Source organism: Rissa tridactyla, chromosome 14 (assembly GCF_028500815.1).
Source record: "Rissa tridactyla isolate bRisTri1 chromosome 14, bRisTri1.patW.cur.20221130, whole genome shotgun sequence".
Lineage (NCBI taxonomy): Eukaryota > Metazoa > Chordata > Aves > Charadriiformes > Laridae > Rissa > Rissa tridactyla.
Window position 1 is genome coordinate 2,640,289 of NC_071479.1, and position 21,302 is coordinate 2,661,590.

Consider the following 21,302-nt stretch of genomic DNA (forward strand, 5'->3'; position numbering starts at 1 on the left):
AGGAGCTTTTCTTCAGTGGTGTCCCCTGAGGAGCTGGTTGAAGGGGTGGCAGAGCCATGGATGTGGATGGGGCTGAAGGGACTGAACCAGCCACCTCCTTGGTTTGGGTATCAGGTGACACATCGCCATGTTACTGCATATTTATAGTATAACGTTTAGTCACCGAATATGGGCTACCCACGACTGAACAACACGAACACCATTTAATCTTCGTGGGAAGGGACTGCTAAATCATGTCCCCGAGTTTTGAGATACAAATAGAGCTTCTTTCTCGCAATCGATTAAAGGAAAATTAGAGGTTGGTAAGTTGTTTTCCTGGATAATAGAAACACACTTTTTCCTTTGCAGGGTCCTAAAGGTGAAAGAGGTGAAAAGGGTGAAGCAGGTCCCTCTGGTGCTGCTGGTCCACCTGGCCCCAAAGGTCCACCAGGGGATGACGGTCCCAAAGGCAGCCCTGTAAGTACCCCCTCCTGTCCGAGCAGCGCTTCCTTGTCTTGCCCAGCAGAGAGTTCTTCATGAAAAGATGTTTTCCAGAGATTTTTGTGGCAATTTGAAACAGTTTACCAGCCACAGAATTGCTCCTCTAATGATATGTGCTGTCAGTCCCCTTCCTTTAGGGTGCTAATGACGAAAAGGCCCGGTTGTGCCATATCTCCCAGCAATACTTGAATTATTAGTTCTTTTTGCAGGCTATCAGAAAACTCACCCCTATGGTGAAGGCCTGCAGTAGGTTTACTTTGCGCTTGAGCTTATGCATTGCCAAGGTCCTTCGCACCAGAGCGAAGCTTCCGAAATAGCGTAGAAGAGATTTATGTGAAACTGGGAGCTGGACCTCTAGGGTCAGATCCCTGCTGATGCTAATGGCTGTAGTTCTATTGAAGCCGGTGGAGCTATACTGATTTATAGCAGATGACAATGGTACAGTATTTATCTTGCCGGCTTCTTTGATGCTTGCTGGCTGAAGAAATTTATTATGCGATAAGCAAAGATGGCATGAAACAGCAGAGGAGGCAGGGGAGTTAGTCATCTCTCTTAACAGATGGGGTTTGGGATATCACGTTGTTGGTTGAAGCCTATTGTCTGAACGCCGGTTTCGGAATCATTTGAAGTGCACAATAGACATTGTACGGAGAAGAATGTGAAGTGTTTTAGTCATTAAATGCTTTGAGAGGATCTTTGTATGAAAAATGTTACGCATCGTGTAGTAAGCAAAAGCAAAGTCTTCTAATCTGCCCATTCCCCAAAGGTGCGAGGATTTCGCTGTCACTTGTCCAAGGTATTTAGGAAAAAGTAGATGAAAGTCCCAGCATTGACACTGGAGCTTTGCGTAGTCTGGATGCAGAGCTGAACTGGTGGCGGTGACAGGATGAAATTACTGAAGATGCAAGGACGGGATGTGGTCTGGGATTGTGTCTGAGGGTAGGGAGTTGGGGTTTGCTCCGTAGGGTGACTCCCCACGTTGTCGCTGGGGTAGCAGGTGTTAGTGCTCTACAGTTCTCCAGAGGCACCATCTCTGACTTGGGGATCTCCTTCTTCTCTCTTTGCAGGGTCCAGTTGGTTTCCCTGGTGACCCTGGTCCTCCTGGAGAACCTGGTCCAGCCGTAAGTGTTTGTCTCTGAGAAGGGCAGTTAGGTCCCTCCTCTTGGTTTTGTGAAATACGACTGTGTGCTGTTCATTCGCCAGCAGCTCCTCTGGCACAGATTCTTCCCTTACTTGGGGAAGAGTAGGAAGTCCCACCGTAAGACTGTCAGACCATACTACAACCTTTGTGGCAGTAGCTGTACAAATGCTGCTATCCACAGTATTTGGCACGGGACATTTGCTGTTGCCAGTGCTCTCAACAGGAGTTGGGAAGGGATGGTGCCCAGTGACATGAAGACCAGCTGAACCACACCTGCTGCTGCTAACGCTCTGTTCAACCCTATTCGTACCCTAAATACACCTGCTTGTTTCTTTCTTCTTCCTTTCTTAGGGTCAAGATGGTCCCCCTGGTGACAAAGGTGACGATGGCGAACCTGGACAGACCGTGAGTAACTGCATAGATGAGTTCTGCTCCCCATCAGTGCCCACAGTTTCTGTCCAAGGACTAAAGGACTGTCCGAGTACTTTTAACACAGGAGGACATACAGCACGTAATTCCCACCACCTTCTGCTGCACTGGTCCCCTGATGCCTGTCCCTCCTGTCTGTGTCAGCCTGGCTGCTGCCATCCATCCAGGCTGCTCGGCAATACATCCTGAAAGCAAAACTTAACTCATGGAAAAACAAAATCTCAGTCTTGCATTTTAACTTTGCCGTGCCTTATGGTATTGCATGGTGGGAAGGGATAAAACAAGATACCACCTGCACCCCCGAGGAGGTGTCGGGAGTTGTACCGGCCGCCCACACCTCGGCTTAGCACAAACTCTACATCTCAACTCAAGTTTTACATGTTTGCTCCTCCTTCCCATGTCTGGAGGTGCAATTATGGCTTGTTCTCCTCCCCTCTCCATCTAGGGTTCCCCTGGTCCCACGGGAGAGCCAGGCCCCTCCGGACCTCCAGGAAAAAGGGTAAGCTGATTGTTTAGGAGTATTTTTCCAAATGTATTTGTATTGACTTTTTGAAACTAATGTTATTACTGGGTCTACAGTAAATGCTAGGCAGTAGCATGTAAAATAAATAATAATAATAGTAATGAAAAACAATTGATGCGCCATCCGCAGCCATTGGAAATTGATGGGAAGTTGTCAGCCAAATCCCATGGATTTTTTTTGAGATTTCAACACGCAAAAGAACATACAAGTATGAGGTGCTCCTGCTCTTCCTGCCTTGCTGGCAGAGCCCAGGGCTTCATTTAGCAAGAAGCTAATTTAAAAAGCTTTTCAGAGATATTTGTCTCCATTTTGTCTTCTTCCCCGGGGCTGTAGCGTCATTGTGCTAATTCCAATAGCCCATTTCAGATCAGTGTGATCTAACTGTGTTTTCCATCTATTTCGTGCTTTCTCTAGGGCCCTCCTGGTCCAGCTGGTCCCGAAGGAAGGCAAGGAGAGAAAGGAGCCAAGGTAAGAGCTGAATGGGATTTCACTTCTACTATGTCCTTTGTATGCCAAAAGGATCATCCTCTGACAACGCTGATGTTTGAAAGACAGTGATTTGATTTTTCTGTATATTACAACAAATTAGCCTGAATTTGGGGCCATCAGCCTCAAATCTAAGCTTATGTTTCATCTTCTAACAAACTCTGCAGAGATAATTAGAGCTTGGTAAGGTCATGGGAATGTTTTTCTTGTTTTGAAATGACGAAGTGCCCTATTTGGCAATTTAATGTGTTGTAAATAATACGGCATGCACAGCCCTACGTCCTTTCCCAGGGCAAACACAGCGTTATTGGACTATGATCGGTTTTGTAGGGGTGGTGGGGAAATGTAGAGTGGGATTCCAAATTGTAGGTCCGATTGTTGCGGCAGCCGCAGGAACGCTGGTGGCGGAGGATGCCCTCTGCTAGCTCATCTCCCAGGATCAAACCCAGGAAAGCTTCCTGCTCCGGAGAGCTCGCAGCCAAAGAGCGGTTCCTGCTGGAAATCAGCAGAAATAGGCAAGGCTGAAAAGTGGAGGAGTTTGGAGACTTGTCCTCAGTGCGTAAGGGGTAGGGAGCAGTAGGAAAATCAATGAACAGAAAGTTTTGCGTGTTTTTCATGGAATTGCCTTTACTCTGTGACATCCTGGCAGCAGCCGCGGCGTATGTGAGAAGATCGTTTGGTGCCCCAATGGAAATTAAACCATGCTGCCTCTTGCATCTAGGGTGAAGCTGGTTTGGAAGGACCTCCTGGGAAGACTGGCCCAATTGGTCCCCAAGGTGCTCCAGGGAAACCTGGCCCCGATGGCCTCCGAGGGATTCCTGGTCCAGTCGTGAGTATTCCCAAACTGAGCGAAGTCTGAGAAAGCTTCTGGGCAGGGTTGTTCCCGCTGCTTTACTGTAACCCATCTGCCTTGGAAGATGCCTTTCTCCCAGTGTAATGTTTTGTCTGTGCTTACACACCTGACAGCAGATAAAACATCTTTAGTGGAACTAATATAACGGTGAATATCATCTCCCAGCATGTTTTATTTGAGCCTTGGTTCTGCTCACCCGCTCTCTGGGGTAACGTTTCCATGAGCTACAAAGTCCCTTTTCCAGTAGAGGTTTGAGCATGAAAGCAAGATAAATCCTTTCGCTTTTACCCACCTGTGAGAAGCCGCGGCAAATGTTCCCTGGCCCAGGGACGAGATGAGGATGGGTGAATAATCTGAATAATCCCAGCAGGAAGCACTGCTGTCGTGAATGATGGGTTTGAGGGAATTGCACTGTTTTACAGGGTGAACAAGGTCTCCCGGGATCCCCTGGCCCAGATGGTCCTCCAGGCCCAATGGTATGTGCAGACCATCACCTCCCAGGAGTTTTTGAAATGGATGAATGTATTTTACATGAATTCATTCCCTCTTTTGTTTTCCTCTCTGTCTCCCAAAGGGCCCGCCGGGTTTGCCTGGTCTTAAAGGAGACTCTGGTCCTAAAGGAGAGAAGGTGAGAATGGCCCACACGAGCTCACTACATGACCTGATGCCCATGTCTGGGTGTGGGGAAAAAAAATGTCATTGTAGAGGGGTCCTGCAGCTGGCAGGACAAGGCTGAGGAGTGCCACCAGCCCCATGGGCTCTCTCTCATACTCGGGAAACATTGGACATATCTTTAGAGGAGAGATGGAGAGTGCGAGTGTGCCCCAAGGTTGTGCCACCACCTGTCTGGATCCGAGACTGGGTTTCCCGTCCCCGTATCCCCAGCACTGATGACAACGAGGGACACGGAGGAGCTGAATTCCCCTGTGTCAGCTCTTGAAGTCCACGGCAGCTCTAGTTGTCGGGGCTGCCCGAATGCAGACCCTTTAGCAGAGGGCAGAGGGAGGTGTGGACACATGGCTTGCTTTCGGACATCATGTTCGGTCTTGTAGAAGTTTATGCAATATATGTCAGTGCACAAAACGAGCAGGTGCTCCAATGCTGCAGTCCTCTTTCCATATTTGTGGCATATTCTGTTGCAAAAAGCTAGTGCTTTTCTGCGCCCTCCCACTTCCAGGTGTCAGGGATAGCTACAAACTCCTATCACCTTGCTTACATATTTGGGGTTGTATTTAGAAATGTCTTTGCTGGGTACCTTTGGCATTCGTTTACCTGCGGCAAGAGATCGTAATTAACATCTGCTGTTTTCTCCTAGGGACATCCAGGTTTAATTGGTCTTATTGGACCACCAGGAGAGCAGGGAGAAAAGGGTGACAGAGGTCTCCCAGGCCCCCAGGGCTCAGCAGGACCTAAAGGAGAGCAGGTAAATATTCCCTGAGACCTTAATTAAATGTGCTTTTGAGCTGTGTGGTTTGCTGACTTTGAGCAGGTCCGGCATAGAGAGATGGCCAGCCTCGGCAGGAGACTTTTGCTAATTTCTGAGGAATATTTTCTATGTTAGTGTAGTTTATTCTACATGTGAAATATAGAGATACTCCACGATAATCCATTTGAGTGGAAAGCAGATTCTCAAGGGTCATAGGAAGAGAAATGAATAGACTTGGAGGGATGGTAATATTAAATCTGCGTCTGGAGGACTCATTTTTTAATGCTGTGTGCCTAAATGAGGTATGAGGTTCCCCAGTCATGCTTTTGTTTAGATCATGCACACGCTTAAAAACCAGTTAAAGCTCCAGATTTCGATGGAGTCCTCCAAAGATGCATGGTCATCTGTGAGCAGATGTTAGTTGTGGAGTTGTAGGCCGTCATCTCTGCATGCAAATCAATGTTGTTCTGCTTTTATTTTTCAGGGTATCACAGGTCCTTCTGGACCAATTGGACCTCCAGGGCCACCAGGATTACCGGTACGTGATAAGTAATTATCTTTTAATTCCTCGGGAGCTACGCAGCGGTTCTGGAGTCACCTCGGTGCTCCCAGATACCCAGCGCAGTCCTTCTGGCCTGGCCTTGGGTGAGGATGCTGATGGGACTGCTTACGGCAGGCGCACAGCAGCTTTTCCAGTCCCCATCCAGGCAGGAGCGGGGAGCGCTGACACAGATTGGTCTGACACAAATGCTTTTTGTGTGTTGGCAAATAAAAGCGAGACCGAGCTCAAGTGGATGTGAAAAATGGAAACAGAAAGGAAGTGAATTAAAAGAAAAAAAACCCACCTTGTATAACACTACTCTGTCGCTTTCTAAGGAGAGCCTGACTGCTCTGCTAGGGAACGTACTGACTCCTTTCTGTGTTTTTCTCTATACAGGGTCCACCTGGTCCCAAAGGTGCTAAAGGATCATCAGTGAGTATAGACGTTGTTAAAGGAAAAGGCTGAGGAGCTCTTATTAAGTGTGTAACCTGCTGTGACTTCTCCACATCAGTGGCATTAAGGCAATTAGCCAAAGATGACTGTAGCAAATGCAGCCTTTTCAGGCTGTGTAAGCCCAGAAATTATAATTGGGAAAGGTTTTTGTTACACGCACTGTACTCCATTGAACATCAGTGCAGCAGAGATCATAAGGAGGAACCCGGTGCATAGTCCTTAGGAGAAAACCGACTGCTGTAAAGCGGAGACTATTAAAAATAGCCTGTGAAGCGGGAGGTGGGAAGCTGAGGAGCGAAGAACTCAGTGAGAAATGCGACACTGAAGCAAGCTTCATGTTACAGATCTCCTATGCAGGCAGCTAAAAATTCCTCTTGGGCAACTTCCTAAAGTCTTTTTTCCATGCAGAATTCAATGTTTTATTAATTTGAAGGTACCATTTGATTTATGAAACTGTTGAATTGATTTGGAGAGTTAACATTTTCATGCAGTGGAAGATCCTTCCTTCTGTGTTGGAAGCCTAAGCAAAATTTGAGTGTTTAATCCCAAGTTTTTGACCAATCTTTTCTTTTACCCAAGCATCAAAAATAACCAAAATAAACATTGTCTTGATGGGGTGTGAGGACGCTCCTCTTGTGTGGCTGAAGGGACAAGAAGAAATTTATTGCCACAAGAGACTTTTAAAAGAAATAATGTTTGGGATGTGATATAAGTGACAACTGTGTTTTTCCTGAATGACTCATATGTTTTTCTCTTTCTTTTCCACCCAGGGTCCAACAGGTCCAAAGGGTGAATCGGGTCTTCCTGGGCCCCCAGGGCCTCCTGTAAGTAAAACCCATTACATGAAGCGTGAAATGAGGTTCGGATTTAATGAGTGTTGTAATGTTTGGAAGTAGAAGATTGGTGGACAAAGATTCAGCATATTGTGAGTCCTGGCAATGGATTGGCATCTCCTAGAGATGCTGGGGAACAGAGCAGGATGTGAAGGGAGAAGTTACTAATGGGAAGATGGACCCAGCGTTCAAGTCTGGTGGCCAGGATTTTTATCAGTGCCATAATGGGTGTTTTACATGTCTAGTGTGTATCTCGTGCTGCTCCTTCTCAGCTCTGGTGGCTGCTTTGGCCCTCTCTTGTGTCTCTTCCTCACTACCAATGCAATGAGAAGTTGTATCTTCTTTCCCAACAAATCAGGGTCCTCCTGGAGAAGTCATCCAGCCGCTGCCCATCCAGTCTTCCAAGCGGACCAGGCGAAATATTGACGCCAGCCAGCTGGTGGACGATGGAAATGCCGACAACTACATGGACTACGCAGATGGCATGGAGGAAATTTTCGGGTCGCTGAATTCCTTGAAACTGGAAATTGAGCAAATGAAGCATCCCTTGGGCACTCAACATAACCCAGCGCGTACCTGCAAGGATCTGCAGCTCTGTCACCCCGACTTCCCAGACGGTGTGTCCCGGGACAAGAGGGGATGCGGGGGAAACACCGTGGGTTTCCCAGCTCCATGCAGTGAACATAAGCAAGTGCAGGAAGAGAAGTAATTTGGGGGGTCCCTGGCCCTGGTGCGCCATGAGGAATGAGGCTGACAAAGAAGGAATAAGTAGAGAAGAGTTGGGCTAGATGATCGTTGTGGGTCCCTTCCAACTGAAATATTCTAAGAGCGGGGATATATGATGAAAAATAGCTATTCCTGTAAGGTGCCACAGTATTATGTGGGATCAGAACGTAACTAATTTTCCAAAAACATAAATAGTAGCCTATGACAGAGGTGAAACATCCCTGGTGAGATGGTGGCTGAAGTGCCCGTCGTCCTTCCTTCGCAGCGCTGATTCTTTCTTCCCTTCTCTTCCCTCTCGTGCATCCAGGTGAATACTGGGTTGATCCTAACCAAGGATGTTCCAGGGACTCTTTCAAAGTTTACTGTAATTTCACAGCCGGTGGAGAGACTTGCATCTTCCCTGATAAGAAATCTGAAGGAGTAAGTCCACACAACTTTTTTTTTTTTCCGCCTCTCTATCATGGTGATAAGAGATAGTTTCCTAATATGAATATTCATAGACAGTCAATTTCAGGAGAAGTGAACAATAGCAAGGAAGGATTAAAGATCCAGAACATGTCTTTGTTACACAACATTGGCTTCGAGAATAATAAGGAATATGTTTACAAAGAGAATTTCTTTGAGGAAGTCAGACTTAAACTATGATTTGGGACAAGTCTTTGATGATTTCCCAGGCATGATAAATGCTAAAACCTTAATTTTTTTTTACTTAGCATTACAAAGGCAGAAGGGTGTGTTGGCGCAGGAACTGCAGCTCTCCCCGGGAGCTTCATTTAACTCGTTCCTTGTCTCCCCTCCTGCCGCCGGGCTGCGGTTCCGCTGGCTGCGGGCATAAGCACCGCTGACTCCTCTACCCTTACTGTGTCTTCAGGCAGACAAATATTTATCTCCTGTCATCTTTTCCTGGTGTTTCTCAGGGGTGTTTGGTTTCCTAAATGATTGCAACTAGCCTCAGTGCTCCTCCTGGCACCGCTGCGCGAGGTCAATTCAATTATTTGTCTAATGAGGTGCATAGCTCAGCCATACTCGTCATTTTTATCCCGTATCCATGCGCTCTGTTTTCTGGAGCTGCTCTCCCCGGCGCCTACGGACCAGCTCTTGCACTGGCCAAGCAGAAACTCCTGCAAAGCGGCCTGGGGGAGCTCCCTCCGTGGCAGAGTTGAGCTCCAGCTGGATTAAGATGCAGACAAAGCTGATCACTCCAGTGGAAGCCGTTTGCTTGCTGAATTTCACCCACCAGAAATACGTGCCAGCACAGGACAAATAACACGCAACATAAATCTTCCTGGAGTTTTTGTTAGGGCTGCTTAAATAGGAGATGGATTTCTTCACCTTTGCGTTAACTTGCCGTGGTTCTCCTCAAAACCTTGACAGCTAAAAAAGCGGGGTCTGACCGTGATCTTACGGCTGCTCCGACTCCTGCCACGCTGACGCTGCGAGTGGCTCTTTGGCCCCGTCTCGTCCACTGTGGAGCTGCTCTTCTGACCACAGGCTGCGATGCTCCTCAAATGTAAATTGTGCTACACGTACTGTCATAAATAAGAAAAAGCTTCAGCCTGCTCTTTTTCCAAGTAGGGGAGTGAAAAGAGCTACCAGACCAGCATTAACTATTGGCTGAGTGGCTTTATTATAAGCCGCTGCAGAGTTTGAGCCATATCCCCTTTCAGACCCAGCAGAAACACACTGACTCGCTGCATGGTTCATGTACTGGAAAGGAAAGGACAATCCCAAGACACCTGTGTATAGCCTGGCTGTTGTTTTCGGGGCAGATTTACGGCAGAAGTGAAGGAGCTCATGGGGAGGGTAAGGGAGCAGACGGCAGCCACGCTCCTTCCTTGGGCTCCGGCTCAAAACCAAAGGGATTGAGCTGCTTTGGCAGGGCTGCCATAAAGGCTGCTCTGACAGCTCATTTCTTGTCAAGGTCACCCCCTGCATCACTCCAGGTAGCTGGAGCTCCGTCACGTGTGATGCTCCAGCACCCACTGTGGAGGATGCACTGCCCGCGCTACCCCTTATTGCTGCACAAAGGCAGGAGACAGGCAGAGGCTCTTCCTTAATCCCACTCTGCTTTTCCCAGCCCCACCGCATCTGGAGTTGACGTTAGAGTGACAACCGCCGTCTCCGCTGTCAGCATTGCTTTCCCACCCCAGCCCTCCCATGAAGATCAATGGAGCTTTTACTGTTGATATTTCCTTTTTTTCCCCCTCTATCTGTCCTTTGATCTCTCCTGCCGATAGCCTGCCCTGCTGGTTCTGTGTCCAAAGGAGGCAGAGATCGTTAGCCCTTAGCAAAGGAGGCTGATGCCAAGGCAGCGCTGGGCACCCGAGGCAGCACCATGATGTCCGGTTCCGCTCGAGAGGCTGCTGCCACCCCAGGGCTCTGCCGACTGCTCTTGTTACTGGTGTACAAAGATTAAGAAAACATTTTAAAGGGAGTTGGACAGTTTCAATAAGACATGCAGACGCTGCTTGTGGAACCGAATGTAACTTTTTTTTATTTCTTTTTTTTCTTTCTTTCTTTCTTTCTTTCTCTCTTTCCTCCATGCCGTCCACAAACTAGGCTAGAATTACTTCTTGGCCAAAGGAAAACCCAGGCTCCTGGTTCAGTGAATTCAAGCGCGGTAAACTGGTAAGATGCATCTTGGTGCTTTCTGTTTTCTTTAACCCGTGTCATATTTTACAGAGTAAAATGGCTCGTTGGCCCAAAGAACAGCCTTCCACATGGTATAGTCAATACAAGCGGGGGTCTTTGGTAAGTGGCTAACCCTGGCCTTCTAGTCTGAATCAGAGCGCATCATCTGCTTTGGTATGGCCAGACCTGTTGCACTCTGCATGCTGGACTAATACCCATCGCAAGACGCAGTCAAAAAATTTAAGGTGGAATACTGAAAATGAAACAAAACCCAAGGGGGGACGGCTTTTTTTTTCCACTCTGCTTGACTGGAAACCTAGGAGTAGGTGACGAGCTTTCCCCCGCGTTAGAAGGGGACACGGTGACGTGCTGGGGGACCCTGCAGAGCTGGAGCTGTTGCAGGTCTGTCCCTGTGGAGCGCTGCAGCGGGCTGCATCCCGCAGGAGTTTTCTAAGCAGTTCCTATTCCCGTTTGCAAGGGCAAACTGGGTGTCCCCATGCTGCCGTCCCCCAGCAGCGTAGCCTTATCCCAAGAGCTGAGCCCCTCAACCTGGTGCTTCGGCCCGGAGCTGGGCACGCTGCTGGGGCAGCCGGGGCTCGCTGGTACCCGGGCTGGCGGGGGAATCTGCACGTCTCTGGGCTGGGGCGGGTTTTGCCCAACAGAAGAATCTTACCTTCCACGCCAGAGATTAACCACATCGGGGGCTCCCATGCCACCCCCAGAGCTTGGGAGATGTGGGAATTCATTGGTTTAAAGGAAGATTTCAAGCCACGAGTATTTGCCGAGCCTGGAATTTAACTTAGTCACAATTAAAGATTTTTTTCAAGGGAGAAAAACTGTCATAAGGTCAAACAACGTCTGATGTCAGCAAGCAAGCAAGACAGCAACGTGTAAAATGGAGAAGAAACGCTAGTATTTTGTCCTGTAACAGGACACTCACGTTGTGGATAGATCGCTCCCACAGAGCCTGAGCTTTGGTCAGGGGTGTCGGAGCATCCTTGTCAGAGCAGCGACTGATCAGTGTAAGCCAGGTCTCCGTAAGCAACAGAAACCTCCCACGTGTGTATCAATTCTTGTAGGATTAGTGGGATGCAGATAATGAGCTCAGTCGAATCAGGAGAATTGGGCAAGAAGGAAATATACAGCGGATAAAACCGACCTGCCCCTGAAAGCAGGAGATGCTCCGACGCACTGCGCTGAGCAGCCTCGCGCAGTCATCCATCCTCGCCCCGGGCAGAGGTTTCTTGCAGTGCCCCAGACTTCCACCTTAAAAGGCAAACAACAAAGAAAAATCACCGCGTTGTTTTCCTAAGCCACATTTCACCGCCACTAAACGCGTTTGCTCTGATTCTGCCCACAAGAAGGATATGGCTTCTGCAGCTTTTCTGCGTCGTGGAACAAGGCCGCAAAGCCAAGGCTTCAGCCTTGTAGCTCCTTGGAGGGCAACTACTCATAGCTTAATTACGGAGCACTTCATCAGTTATTATTATGAGTACCTCCATTTCTCCATCTTCTCTGCTTTTTTTTTTTTCCCCCCGGTCTGTTTACCAGCTACACTAGAGGCTGAATTGCCAACCTACAGCTTAGGGCCCATTTTTTTAAATAGGAATTTCAGTGCTACTCGGAGCCCTTTGTTCCATCTTCCTGCGTTGCTGTTTTCTTGCTTTTTTACCTGTCCTGCTTTTTCTGTTTGGAAAAAAAGCCACCAGCACGTAGAAGACCTGCCTAAGCAAACCACAAAACTGTTAAACACACAGGCCATAAAAGGAAGGTTTGATTATTATTATTTTTTTAAAAAAAAAAGTACCTCTCATTTCACCCCAGTCAGTATTTGGAACTGTGAGACTGGTAAATGGGGGAGATGTTTGCCTGGCCCGGATCCAAGATCACTTGGAATCCATGTGTAGGTGGGTGGGATGAATGAGTCTGGGTTCCCTTCTGGGTGCAGCGTTGCTCCTCTGACTCCCTAGAGAATGTCCCCGGTGTCTTCCCACGTGGCCCGAGCGTGGTGTCCCGGGGGGCTGAGCCCACGGGGATCCCCGGAGCCGAGGGGGAGATTTCCACGTGGCTCCTCAGCGCTGCCGACGTGGGGAACTCCGCATGAATCCCAGTGCTTGCACCAGGTGCGCAGCCGTGAGGACACTTGCCCTTCTTCTGGGCATATCCAAGGCGAGAAGGACGTAGGAAATATGAAATACAAAGACATCGCCTTGTTTTGATGCTTCCGCACCGTCATTAATCAATGACACAGAGTACTTGGAGCTGATTTCGTACTATTTCTCATGATGCAGCCAAACTGCATTTAGAGGGATAAAAGGGTTTTGCAGATGTTTTCTTCCGGACTCTGCTTTCCTTCTGTGTGTGTTACAATTCCCAGTAGCTCTAACAAGGGCTGCCACCCATCCTGTCCTGTTATCCTTCATAGCCATATGGCATCTGCCACAGGGAAATACTGTCACAGAGAAAACAGGAAAGGATTGATTTTTTTGCAAAACGGTGTTCCCTCGAGCAAGCCTTATGCACTCAACCAGATCCCGGTGGCTCCAGTTGCAAAGCTGGGACAGGGCTTCGTGCAATCTGCAGAGGCAGAACAGCAGCCCAGGCCCCGTAACGAGCAGTCGGGCTCCCAAACCAAGCACTGATTTGAAATAAGAACAAATAAGAGAAGTGGCTCCTGCAGATCAGCAGTGCCACGTGCCATTGGGTGTGTGACAAGTAGCCGGCACTTTGGGTCCCCTTCCTTCCACGTCCTGGTGGTTTTCTCATAGCTCTCCTCCTGGCATGCGTGGCTCTTTCACGGTCAGTCATATTTAACTCTCAGGACGACAGTGCAACGGTATCCTGACAACCGGTTGGTATATTTATTTATTTATTTTTATTACCTTGTTGCTCATGATTTTGTTCTCCGGTTATAAATCTCTTGTGCTGTTTGCAGCCTGCACCGCAACGTGATGTGTCACGGTACCTCGAAGAACACTGCGCTGTTTGTGTTGCCTGTATTTTTCTCCTGGTCATTGCTAAAGAAACCCGCTCTCTTTAGCTGACAGTACCCAGCGGCAGCTCTGGTAGCTTGGCCGTGGCTGGAGACGCCACCTGAAGCGCAGTTAGGTGGTACCTGCAAACCGGCTGTGCCGCTGTGCCTTTGCGTCCTCGGTGGGGGACGAGAGAAAGTCCCAGAAAGTCCTGAATCCCCAAGGTGCTGGAATTGGGCTTCAGTAATACGTATTTGGAAGTGTTTTGCAGAAATGTATCTCTAGGCACCGTTCTCCTCCAAGGGAGAAAAGGAGCCTTATGTGCAGTATGGAGCGAATCCGGGTGCCGGTGCAGCTCCGTGTTCCATGGTGTGCCCTAAGGGCAGCCAATGCGTTTTCCCTTTAGCTGAGCGTGTCCTCGCGGACGAGGGCAGCACGGAGCCCTTATCGGCAGGAATGGGATTGCTGCAGATTAAGTGCAAAGATAACTTAAAATCCAATGTGTTGGTGCGCAGGAAAAATGAACGGGAAATACCCTAGTGTGTGCAGAACAAAATACTCAGAGCGGTCTGAAAAGTGAGGTTCAAACAGGACAGAAAAATGAAGGCCCAAACCCTTACAGAAATCTGCTTTCTCTCCTTTTCAAAAGCTGGAGCAGTATGTTCAATATTGGCTTAAACTTGAGGCGCGTATTCCCAGATTTGCTTAGCACTGCACCTTTTTGGAACCAGGGCTGGAATCCCCCTTCCTTTCTCCTCCTGCTCTGCATTAGCCTTATTTTTTTAGCTCACAACCAGCCAGAGAAATGAGCTGCCCTCGGTGGCCGTGCCCTGGCCGCAGGAGGACCAGAGCAGCCCCGTGGCCGGAGCGGTGTCTGCTCCCCGCTGGGGTGGCGAGACCGAGCCCCACACGCAGGGTGATAATGATGGGTGAGACTGGTGGTCCTCGGAGCCCCCCCAAGGCACTGCATTGCCCCTCACTGCCCAGTGTTTCCCCTTCTCCGCTTCTCATAGCTCTCCTACGTGGATTCAGACGGGAACCCCATCGGAGTGGTGCAGATGACTTTCCTCCGGCTCCTGAGCGCCTCGGCCCACCAGAACATCACTTACAACTGCTACCAGTCCGTCGCCTGGCACGACGCCACCACCGACAGCTACGACAAGGCCATCCGCTTCCTGGGCTCCAACGACGAGGAGATGTCCTACGACAACAACCCCTACATCCGAGCCGTCCTGGACGGCTGCGCGGTACGTGGGCAGAGCTGGTCTCGGCCAGTCCCTGCCAAAGGGGTGGGTGCTGCAGGTGTCTGTCCCCCTCCTCTGCTTCTCCAGCACCCTCTGCCTCCGAGCAAATCACTTCCAAATTTCCTCTGCCTGTTGACGTAGTCGCCTTGAGGACCGTCCCTAGCATGGGAGACATCGGGCTTGCTGTTCCTTATGCTGGGAGTACGTGATTCTGCTCAAGGTCGGGGGAAGCCGCAGCACCTTTGTAAACTAGATTAATTCACTTAATTGCTGGCTGTGCATAAAGGAAGGGACCTGCTTAAAACCACCAGTTGCTTTTAAATGTCCCCCCCGTGCCTTTTTCCCTACTCTCTTTTCTCACGTAGGGAGAGGCAAGCGATGGCACCCAGTTGTGTATGAGTTTTGCGGGCTTTGATGAGAATTTTTTAAGTGATTTCAGGAAACCTTGGAGGCAAAGCATTCAGGGTTTTCCATTGGGTTGGTTGGGGTTTTTTTGGGGGGCAGGCTGCTGTGTGCAGCCCCAGGAGGGCTCTGGGCTGCGCTGGGGACCGGGGTGCACCCGGATCCAGCCCCGCATCCCCCGAGCTGCCGGAGGAGCCCTGGCACGGGGCTTTGGTTTGCTCTGTGCCCGCAAAGCCCCTGCTCCCCCGCAGAGCCGCCTCTGCCCCTGCGAAAGGACAAACCAAAGCAAGGCCTGCCACTGCAGCAAGACGAGATGATGCTACGGGATGCGGGAGACAGGGGTTCACATCCCCACTCCCATTGCAGACGTGATTTGCAGCATCCTTCTCTCCAGCTCGGTTCCCCGTGACATTTTTGCGCAGAGGCGGGCGTTTCGCTGCCTCGTTCCTCTCCCCGCGCAGCCCACACTGCTCCTCGCCTGCGCTGCGGCCACCAGCGACAGCCAGAGTTTCCAAAGGGACCCAGCATCCTCTCGTTGCTTCTGCCTCCTTCTTTTGGCTGCCTGACTTGGGACTGAGCTCTGAAAAACCTGCCCTGGGGAGCTGAAAATTTGGCAAAGCAGGTGCTGCTTGCATTTATTTTGAGACCCAGCTTGCGGGTGCAAAAGCACGCATATAATTCTCACCCTCTGCAACTGCAGTGCCTGGAGCCCGCGGGACAGAAAGATTGAGATGTTTGACAGAAGCCCTCCACATAATTTGAGATGAAAGCGGTTCTGTTTCTGGCACACGCGCGTTTGTTACTGTAGGAGCAATGAGGAAAATCAGATTAGATTCAACCACTTCTTTTAACGCTCTCTCAGAGAGGGAAAGGGCATCCGTCCTGCTTGTGGAAACACTCAGAAGCCGCGTGGGGATGTTTATCCTCAAGTACCTCATATCTCCTGCTAACGCAATGTGTCCTCGGTAAAAAGTACCTTCTTTTCCTTTTCCCTTCTTAAGTCTCAGGGATGCTGCAAGATCATTGCACATTTTAAGGCAGACGTGCCCGCTGAAAACCCTTCTGCTTTAAGTGATTTGGCTCAGGTGCCCTGTGTTCCTCTCCCTAACGAGGGATATTTGCATGGAAAGAGGGCTGTAGCTCCTTCCATTTTATTTGCTTGGCTGTTTCTCGCAGCCAAGTCCCAGCATTGCAAATAAACGACTGTGGCAAGAACTACAACACTGGGAGCCGCAGGCGCCTGTGGTGTGGGAGCACTGGGAGAGGCTGAACAAGCCCCGTGTGATGGTGGGACACAGAGATGTCATCTCCTGGCTCACCAGTTTGGGCGTCGTTTCCAAGCCGGCAGGTCCCAGTCCTTCCTTTCTGCTAGAGATGTTCTTGCAGGCTATAAAAAGGAGATAAAATATGCCGAGGGAGCTTATGGCAGCCTTGCAGAAGGAGGCTCTGCGTCTCCTGTATTCCCTACCGTCTCCGGTACCCTGATAGATCACCCTTCCTGAACGACAGGCAGGATATTTAAGATTGAGCCCTACCATGTGAAAAACGCGGTTGGGCTGCCCGACACGGCGTTGCCGCAGAGGTCGTGGTGGGACCCGCGCTCCGGCCGTGATGGAGGGAGGCTGCTGCAGACGGCGCACGGGGGTCTCCAGGGCTAATGTTTGGGCCATTATTTGAATGTGTTTTTCCTGATCTTACAGCCCTTTTCTCAGTAGCTGTGATATAGCCTATTCTACCGAGACACACAAATCAGAGGGTAAGGTAGAGCCAAAAGCTGCTCCATAAATTCACTTGTTTGTGCAGTTTTGTATGCCCTCGGGTGCGCTTCTGCTCCTCTAATAATTATTTATATTTCGGAAATAACTGTATGGCTACCGGGCACGATAAAAAGACAACATCACCTTGTGAATTCCATCAAACTTTAAATGTGATCTTTTTGGTAGCACTCGGATAATAGTCAAACTAATATATTCAAATTAAATCGCTCGCATTTGCTCAACAACCCATGCGTGTCCTCGGGGAGGCAAAACAACTATACCACGGCCACAACAATTTTACCAGGCTGCTGTTGCAGCTCTGAGATGTGCCGACAGCGGAGTTTAGTGTCTTTCGATCTGCATGGCAGCAGCTTCTTCTGCTCCAAAGTCTGGGCTTGGGACAGTCATCTCCTAGGGGTCTGCTCAGTGGCCACCATCCCACTTGAGACCATGTCTGCTCCGTCTGCAGGGCAAATGTAGGGTGTTTGGGTGCTGGGTGCCTCTAATTCATAGAATCATAGAATTGCCCAGGTTGGAAGGGACCTTTCAGATCATCGAGTCCAACCATCAGCCCAACACTGACAAAAACCAGCACTAAACCATATCTCTAAGCACTAGGTCTACCCGTCTTTTAAATACCTTCAGGGATGGTGCCTCAACCACTTCCCTGGGCAGCCTGTTCCGATGCTTAATAACCCTTAATTCAGCTCAGAAAATGCCTGGGCAAGATGGTCATTGTATTCCCAGTTGACCAGTCAATGCTCATTCATGATAACTTGCTGTTGTTGGCTTGGAGGCATCATCAGAGCTCCTCTCTCTCTCCCTCTTCTCCCCATCAGGCAAAGAAGGGCTATCAGAAGACTATCCTGGAAATCAACACGCCCAAAGTAGAGCAAGTACCTATAGTCGACATCATGTTCAATGACTTCGGAGAAGCGTCACAGAAATTTGGATTCGAGGTGGGACCAGCTTGCTTCATGGGCTAAGAGCCACCTGAAAACTAGTCTCCAAATGAGCAACCTCGTAACCTCATTGCGCCATTTAATTAATTAAAAGAAAAAAGAAAAAAGGAATTCCTCGTCACATGCACGTTCTGAAACTGGACAGCGATGGGTTATTTTTTTCCGTTTTGTTTTGTTCCTCGTTTTGCCCAAGTTCCTCTGTGCCACTGCACCCAAACTTACCGAACCGCCGACCAAGAGGACCGTTCCCGCGACAGACGCAGAATCGCATGACCGACCGCCGCACGCATGGCCGGGAGACCTGTCCCCACGCTGCCACCACCGCTGCTGCTCCACAGCCACCGAGCAGACCCCACTGCCATCAAAGACTTCTTCTTCTTCTTCTTCTTGCCACAAAGCGATACCGAGCGCTTGTCTATACATTAGTGTGTGTGTGTTTGTTTCTAACGAAAAATTGGAAAAAACTTGAAACTCCTGTGTTCCGCTTGACGTCGAAGTCCCGGCAGTCCTGGCTCCAATCCAAACCCCGCCGAAGCTCATCGGAGGCATTTCATTGACTTCCACGAGATTTGGGTGGGCTCTAGCAAGCAGACGTCACGGCCATTTCCAGAATTTTTAATATCTTCATTGAACCGCGTAATTCTACGTTTTACAAAATCTAACCCCATGAATTTGATAGTTAAAAAGTCACACTGGGGCATCTCTTTCCCATGTATTAAAGGTGCTTATATTTTTGTATGTTTGTAAGTAAATATTTGTATTGTATATTATTTTAAATGTTTAAATGTTTCTGGCTTCAAAACATGCATGTGACCCTGTCTGCCTTAAAACCCACCACCACCCCAGCCTGGGAATGAAGACGGCGCCTCACATCCCCACCGCTCCTGCCTCTTCCCAACCCAAGCCTGGATCTGGAGGGGCTTGGAGTGACGCCCAGGCGCGAGTCTTTGCAGGATGAGGGCCCAGCGAGTGGCAAACCAGCCCCCCTGCGCCACAGATGCCTTTTGGAATGATTCGCTTCAAAAGAAGGAAATTAAGGCCACTTTTTAACAAGATTTCTGCAAAACCCTGATCTAAAAGCAGGATCTGCTTTGAGTCTCTGCCCTTTTATACACTTGCTTACCTTGACACACGCGTTTTAAATTAATTCTTCTTTTTTTCTCCTTCAGCATTCTTTTAAAATAATAATAATAAGAAAAAAAAATCCATTCCCAGTGGCAGATTGCAGTGGCAGGGGAAATCCATTTGTCCTCTCTGAATATAAAGTGTAAAAGAAAAAAAAGGAAAAAAAAAAAAAAGGTGCTTTTTATTTTTACACGTCTCTGTGGTGCTATCTATTTGAATAACTTTAATACAACACTGGTGATACCCTGCCATTGGCCAATCTCCCACCAGCCTTTGCTTTTTAGCCACTTTCAACACAGACTGCAGGCTTTTGCTACAGTCTTTGATTATAAATGCATGTCACCTTCATATTCGTTATGTAGAAGACTCCACTCCCTTCCTTAATTGTATCGCGGTAGCTTATACGGCCCGTGTAGAAAAAGTATTAAATGTGCTTCTTACATCTTTTTTTTTTTTTTTTGTTTCCCCCCAAGAATATTCATGCCTTTTTATACGGTGGTAACCATACCAGATTGTGCTCGAGTCGCCGAACGTTTGTGGTGCTAATTTATGTATTTGTTGGATGTCCTGACGCGATGCTGAAGCCGGGCGGGTGCCTGCCCGCCCCGCGCTCCCGGGAGCCTGCGATTTTCCTGCTCTTCCCACCGTGCCTCTGCCAGGGTGGCTTTGGTTTTTTCCTTTCCCATGCAGCGTTTTTCGGCTCGCAACCTGCTGACGCCATCGTCTTTTTTCCGTTTGTTTGTTTGTTTGTTTGTTTTCTCCCTGGCCGTTTTCCTTGGATTAGATCTCTCGGCTGGAAAATAGATGTTGCAGGGTGGGGGTTTTTTTTTTAGTTATTATTATTTGGCCTGGAGTATTACAGCAACGCTTGAGCCGAGGGGGGGTCTTTCACCATAAAGGAAAAGACATCACATTTACTGTGAAGAAAAGCCTATATATGATGTCTTTTCCCTCCTCCTTCCCAAGCAGAGAGCAGCAGCAGCCGAGGAGGGGAGGCGAAGCCATGCCGGAGGGAGCGGCGATGCCGCGCGGTGCTTTTCGGGCTGGGAGAGCCGTGTCCATCCATCTCCCTTCTTCCGTTGTCTTCTCTCGTATTTTATATTTTTTTTTTTCCACTTAGGGGGGAAAAAAGAAAACAAACAAAAAAAATAAAGGTGCTACCCTAAAAACTGCAGACTCCGGCAGCAAAGCAGTGAAAAGGAGTATATAATAATATATAGGAGGATTCAGCTTCTCGGTCACCTTGGCAAGAACCTTGTTCAGGAACAGTGGGAAGGTCAGAAAAGGTTGCGCGTTCCTCCCTGCGAGAGATAAGCCATATGTTGATGTATGTACACACGTGTGCCTCTGTCTAGGTCATGTGATTCTGTTATAAATTTTCATCAAGGGAGCTTTTTTCTTTTATTTTTCCTTTTATTTCTTTGCTTTAAGAAAAAAAAAAAACCCATAATTTTTTTTCCTCTGTTGAATTCCACAGTGTTGTAATTGTACTGAGCTCCAAACTGTTCCGATTTCCCCAGACCACTTAGCTACGGTATATTGCAATAAAATTACTACTTGTATTTGCAGACGTTCTTTTTGTGTAATTTTATTTCCCTCCTCCCTTAATATATATGACTTGAACAAATGTTGATAAGAAAAATAAAACCTATGGAAAAAAAAATTTAGTACATAAGGCCCTTTTTAAAATATAGTGTCAAATGACATATTGTACATTTCTTCGAAGTCCAATAAACATGTCATAAAATTTAAGTGTAATGCCCATAAGAGCTATTTTTAAATATTTTAAACCTGTGTAATAAAGGAATAAATGTAATAGATTTTTTTCAATAAATCAAGTTTACTGTTTCCACCTAAACCAACACGATGTGAATGTCTTCTTGGAGTTGATTGCAGCGCGATTCCCCCACGACCCCTCTGCTCAGTGGAGCCCGAAGAGTTCGTCAGAGGAGCGGTGAAAGCGCTTGGAGGTAATAAATGCTGTCAAATAATAAACCAAACCCCTCAGGGAGAGAACTTCCAGGCCTAGAATCTTTTTTTTTTTTTTTTCCCCCTCAGTGAGAAACTCGGATGGACCCAACAGTGCAAAAATCCAACCCAGGGACTTCAGTGGCTGGGAGCTGGACGAGAAGATCAGGCGGCCACCACCTCTCCGTCTTCTCCACCCCGGTGGCAGCAGCACCCCAGGAATCTTTGCTTGGCACCGCAGCCTTTGCCTTGGCTGATCTTCTCACCCCGAGATGAATTCATGAAAAAACCCATTTCTCCAGCTTCTTGGTGAGCTCCTCGACCCCAAACCCATGTCTCGGCCCCGGGGC

General features: G+C 48.6%; 1 protein-coding gene across 2 annotated transcripts in view; it reads left to right on the forward strand.

The window, feature by feature from the left end:
* The window catches only part of COL5A1 (collagen type V alpha 1 chain), a 160,318-nt gene extending 139,476 nt beyond the window's left edge, over positions 1-20,842 (forward strand). The window contains exons 50-66 of one of the 2 annotated variants that reach the window (XM_054220676.1): positions 349-456; positions 1,548-1,601; positions 1,973-2,026; positions 2,496-2,549; positions 2,988-3,041; positions 3,781-3,888; positions 4,335-4,388; positions 4,487-4,540; positions 5,228-5,335; positions 5,823-5,876; positions 6,276-6,311; positions 7,103-7,156; positions 7,524-7,782; positions 8,199-8,311; positions 10,451-10,519; positions 14,508-14,741; positions 17,737-20,842. In XM_054220676.1, coding sequence (XP_054076651.1) covers positions 349-456; positions 1,548-1,601; positions 1,973-2,026; positions 2,496-2,549; positions 2,988-3,041; positions 3,781-3,888; positions 4,335-4,388; positions 4,487-4,540; positions 5,228-5,335; positions 5,823-5,876; positions 6,276-6,311; positions 7,103-7,156; positions 7,524-7,782; positions 8,199-8,311; positions 10,451-10,519; positions 14,508-14,741; positions 17,737-17,883 — 1,614 coding nt within the window. In that variant the 3' untranslated portion in view covers positions 17,884-20,842. Of the gene's footprint in view, positions 1-348; positions 457-1,547; positions 1,602-1,972; positions 2,027-2,495; positions 2,550-2,987; positions 3,042-3,780; positions 3,889-4,334; positions 4,389-4,486; positions 4,541-5,227; positions 5,336-5,822; positions 5,877-6,275; positions 6,312-7,102; positions 7,157-7,523; positions 7,783-8,198; positions 8,312-10,450; positions 10,520-10,573; positions 10,643-14,507; positions 14,742-17,736 lie in introns of both variants that reach the window. The other variant, XM_054220677.1, reaches the window with a different exon arrangement.
* The last annotated feature ends 460 nt before the right edge of the window (positions 20,843-21,302 follow it).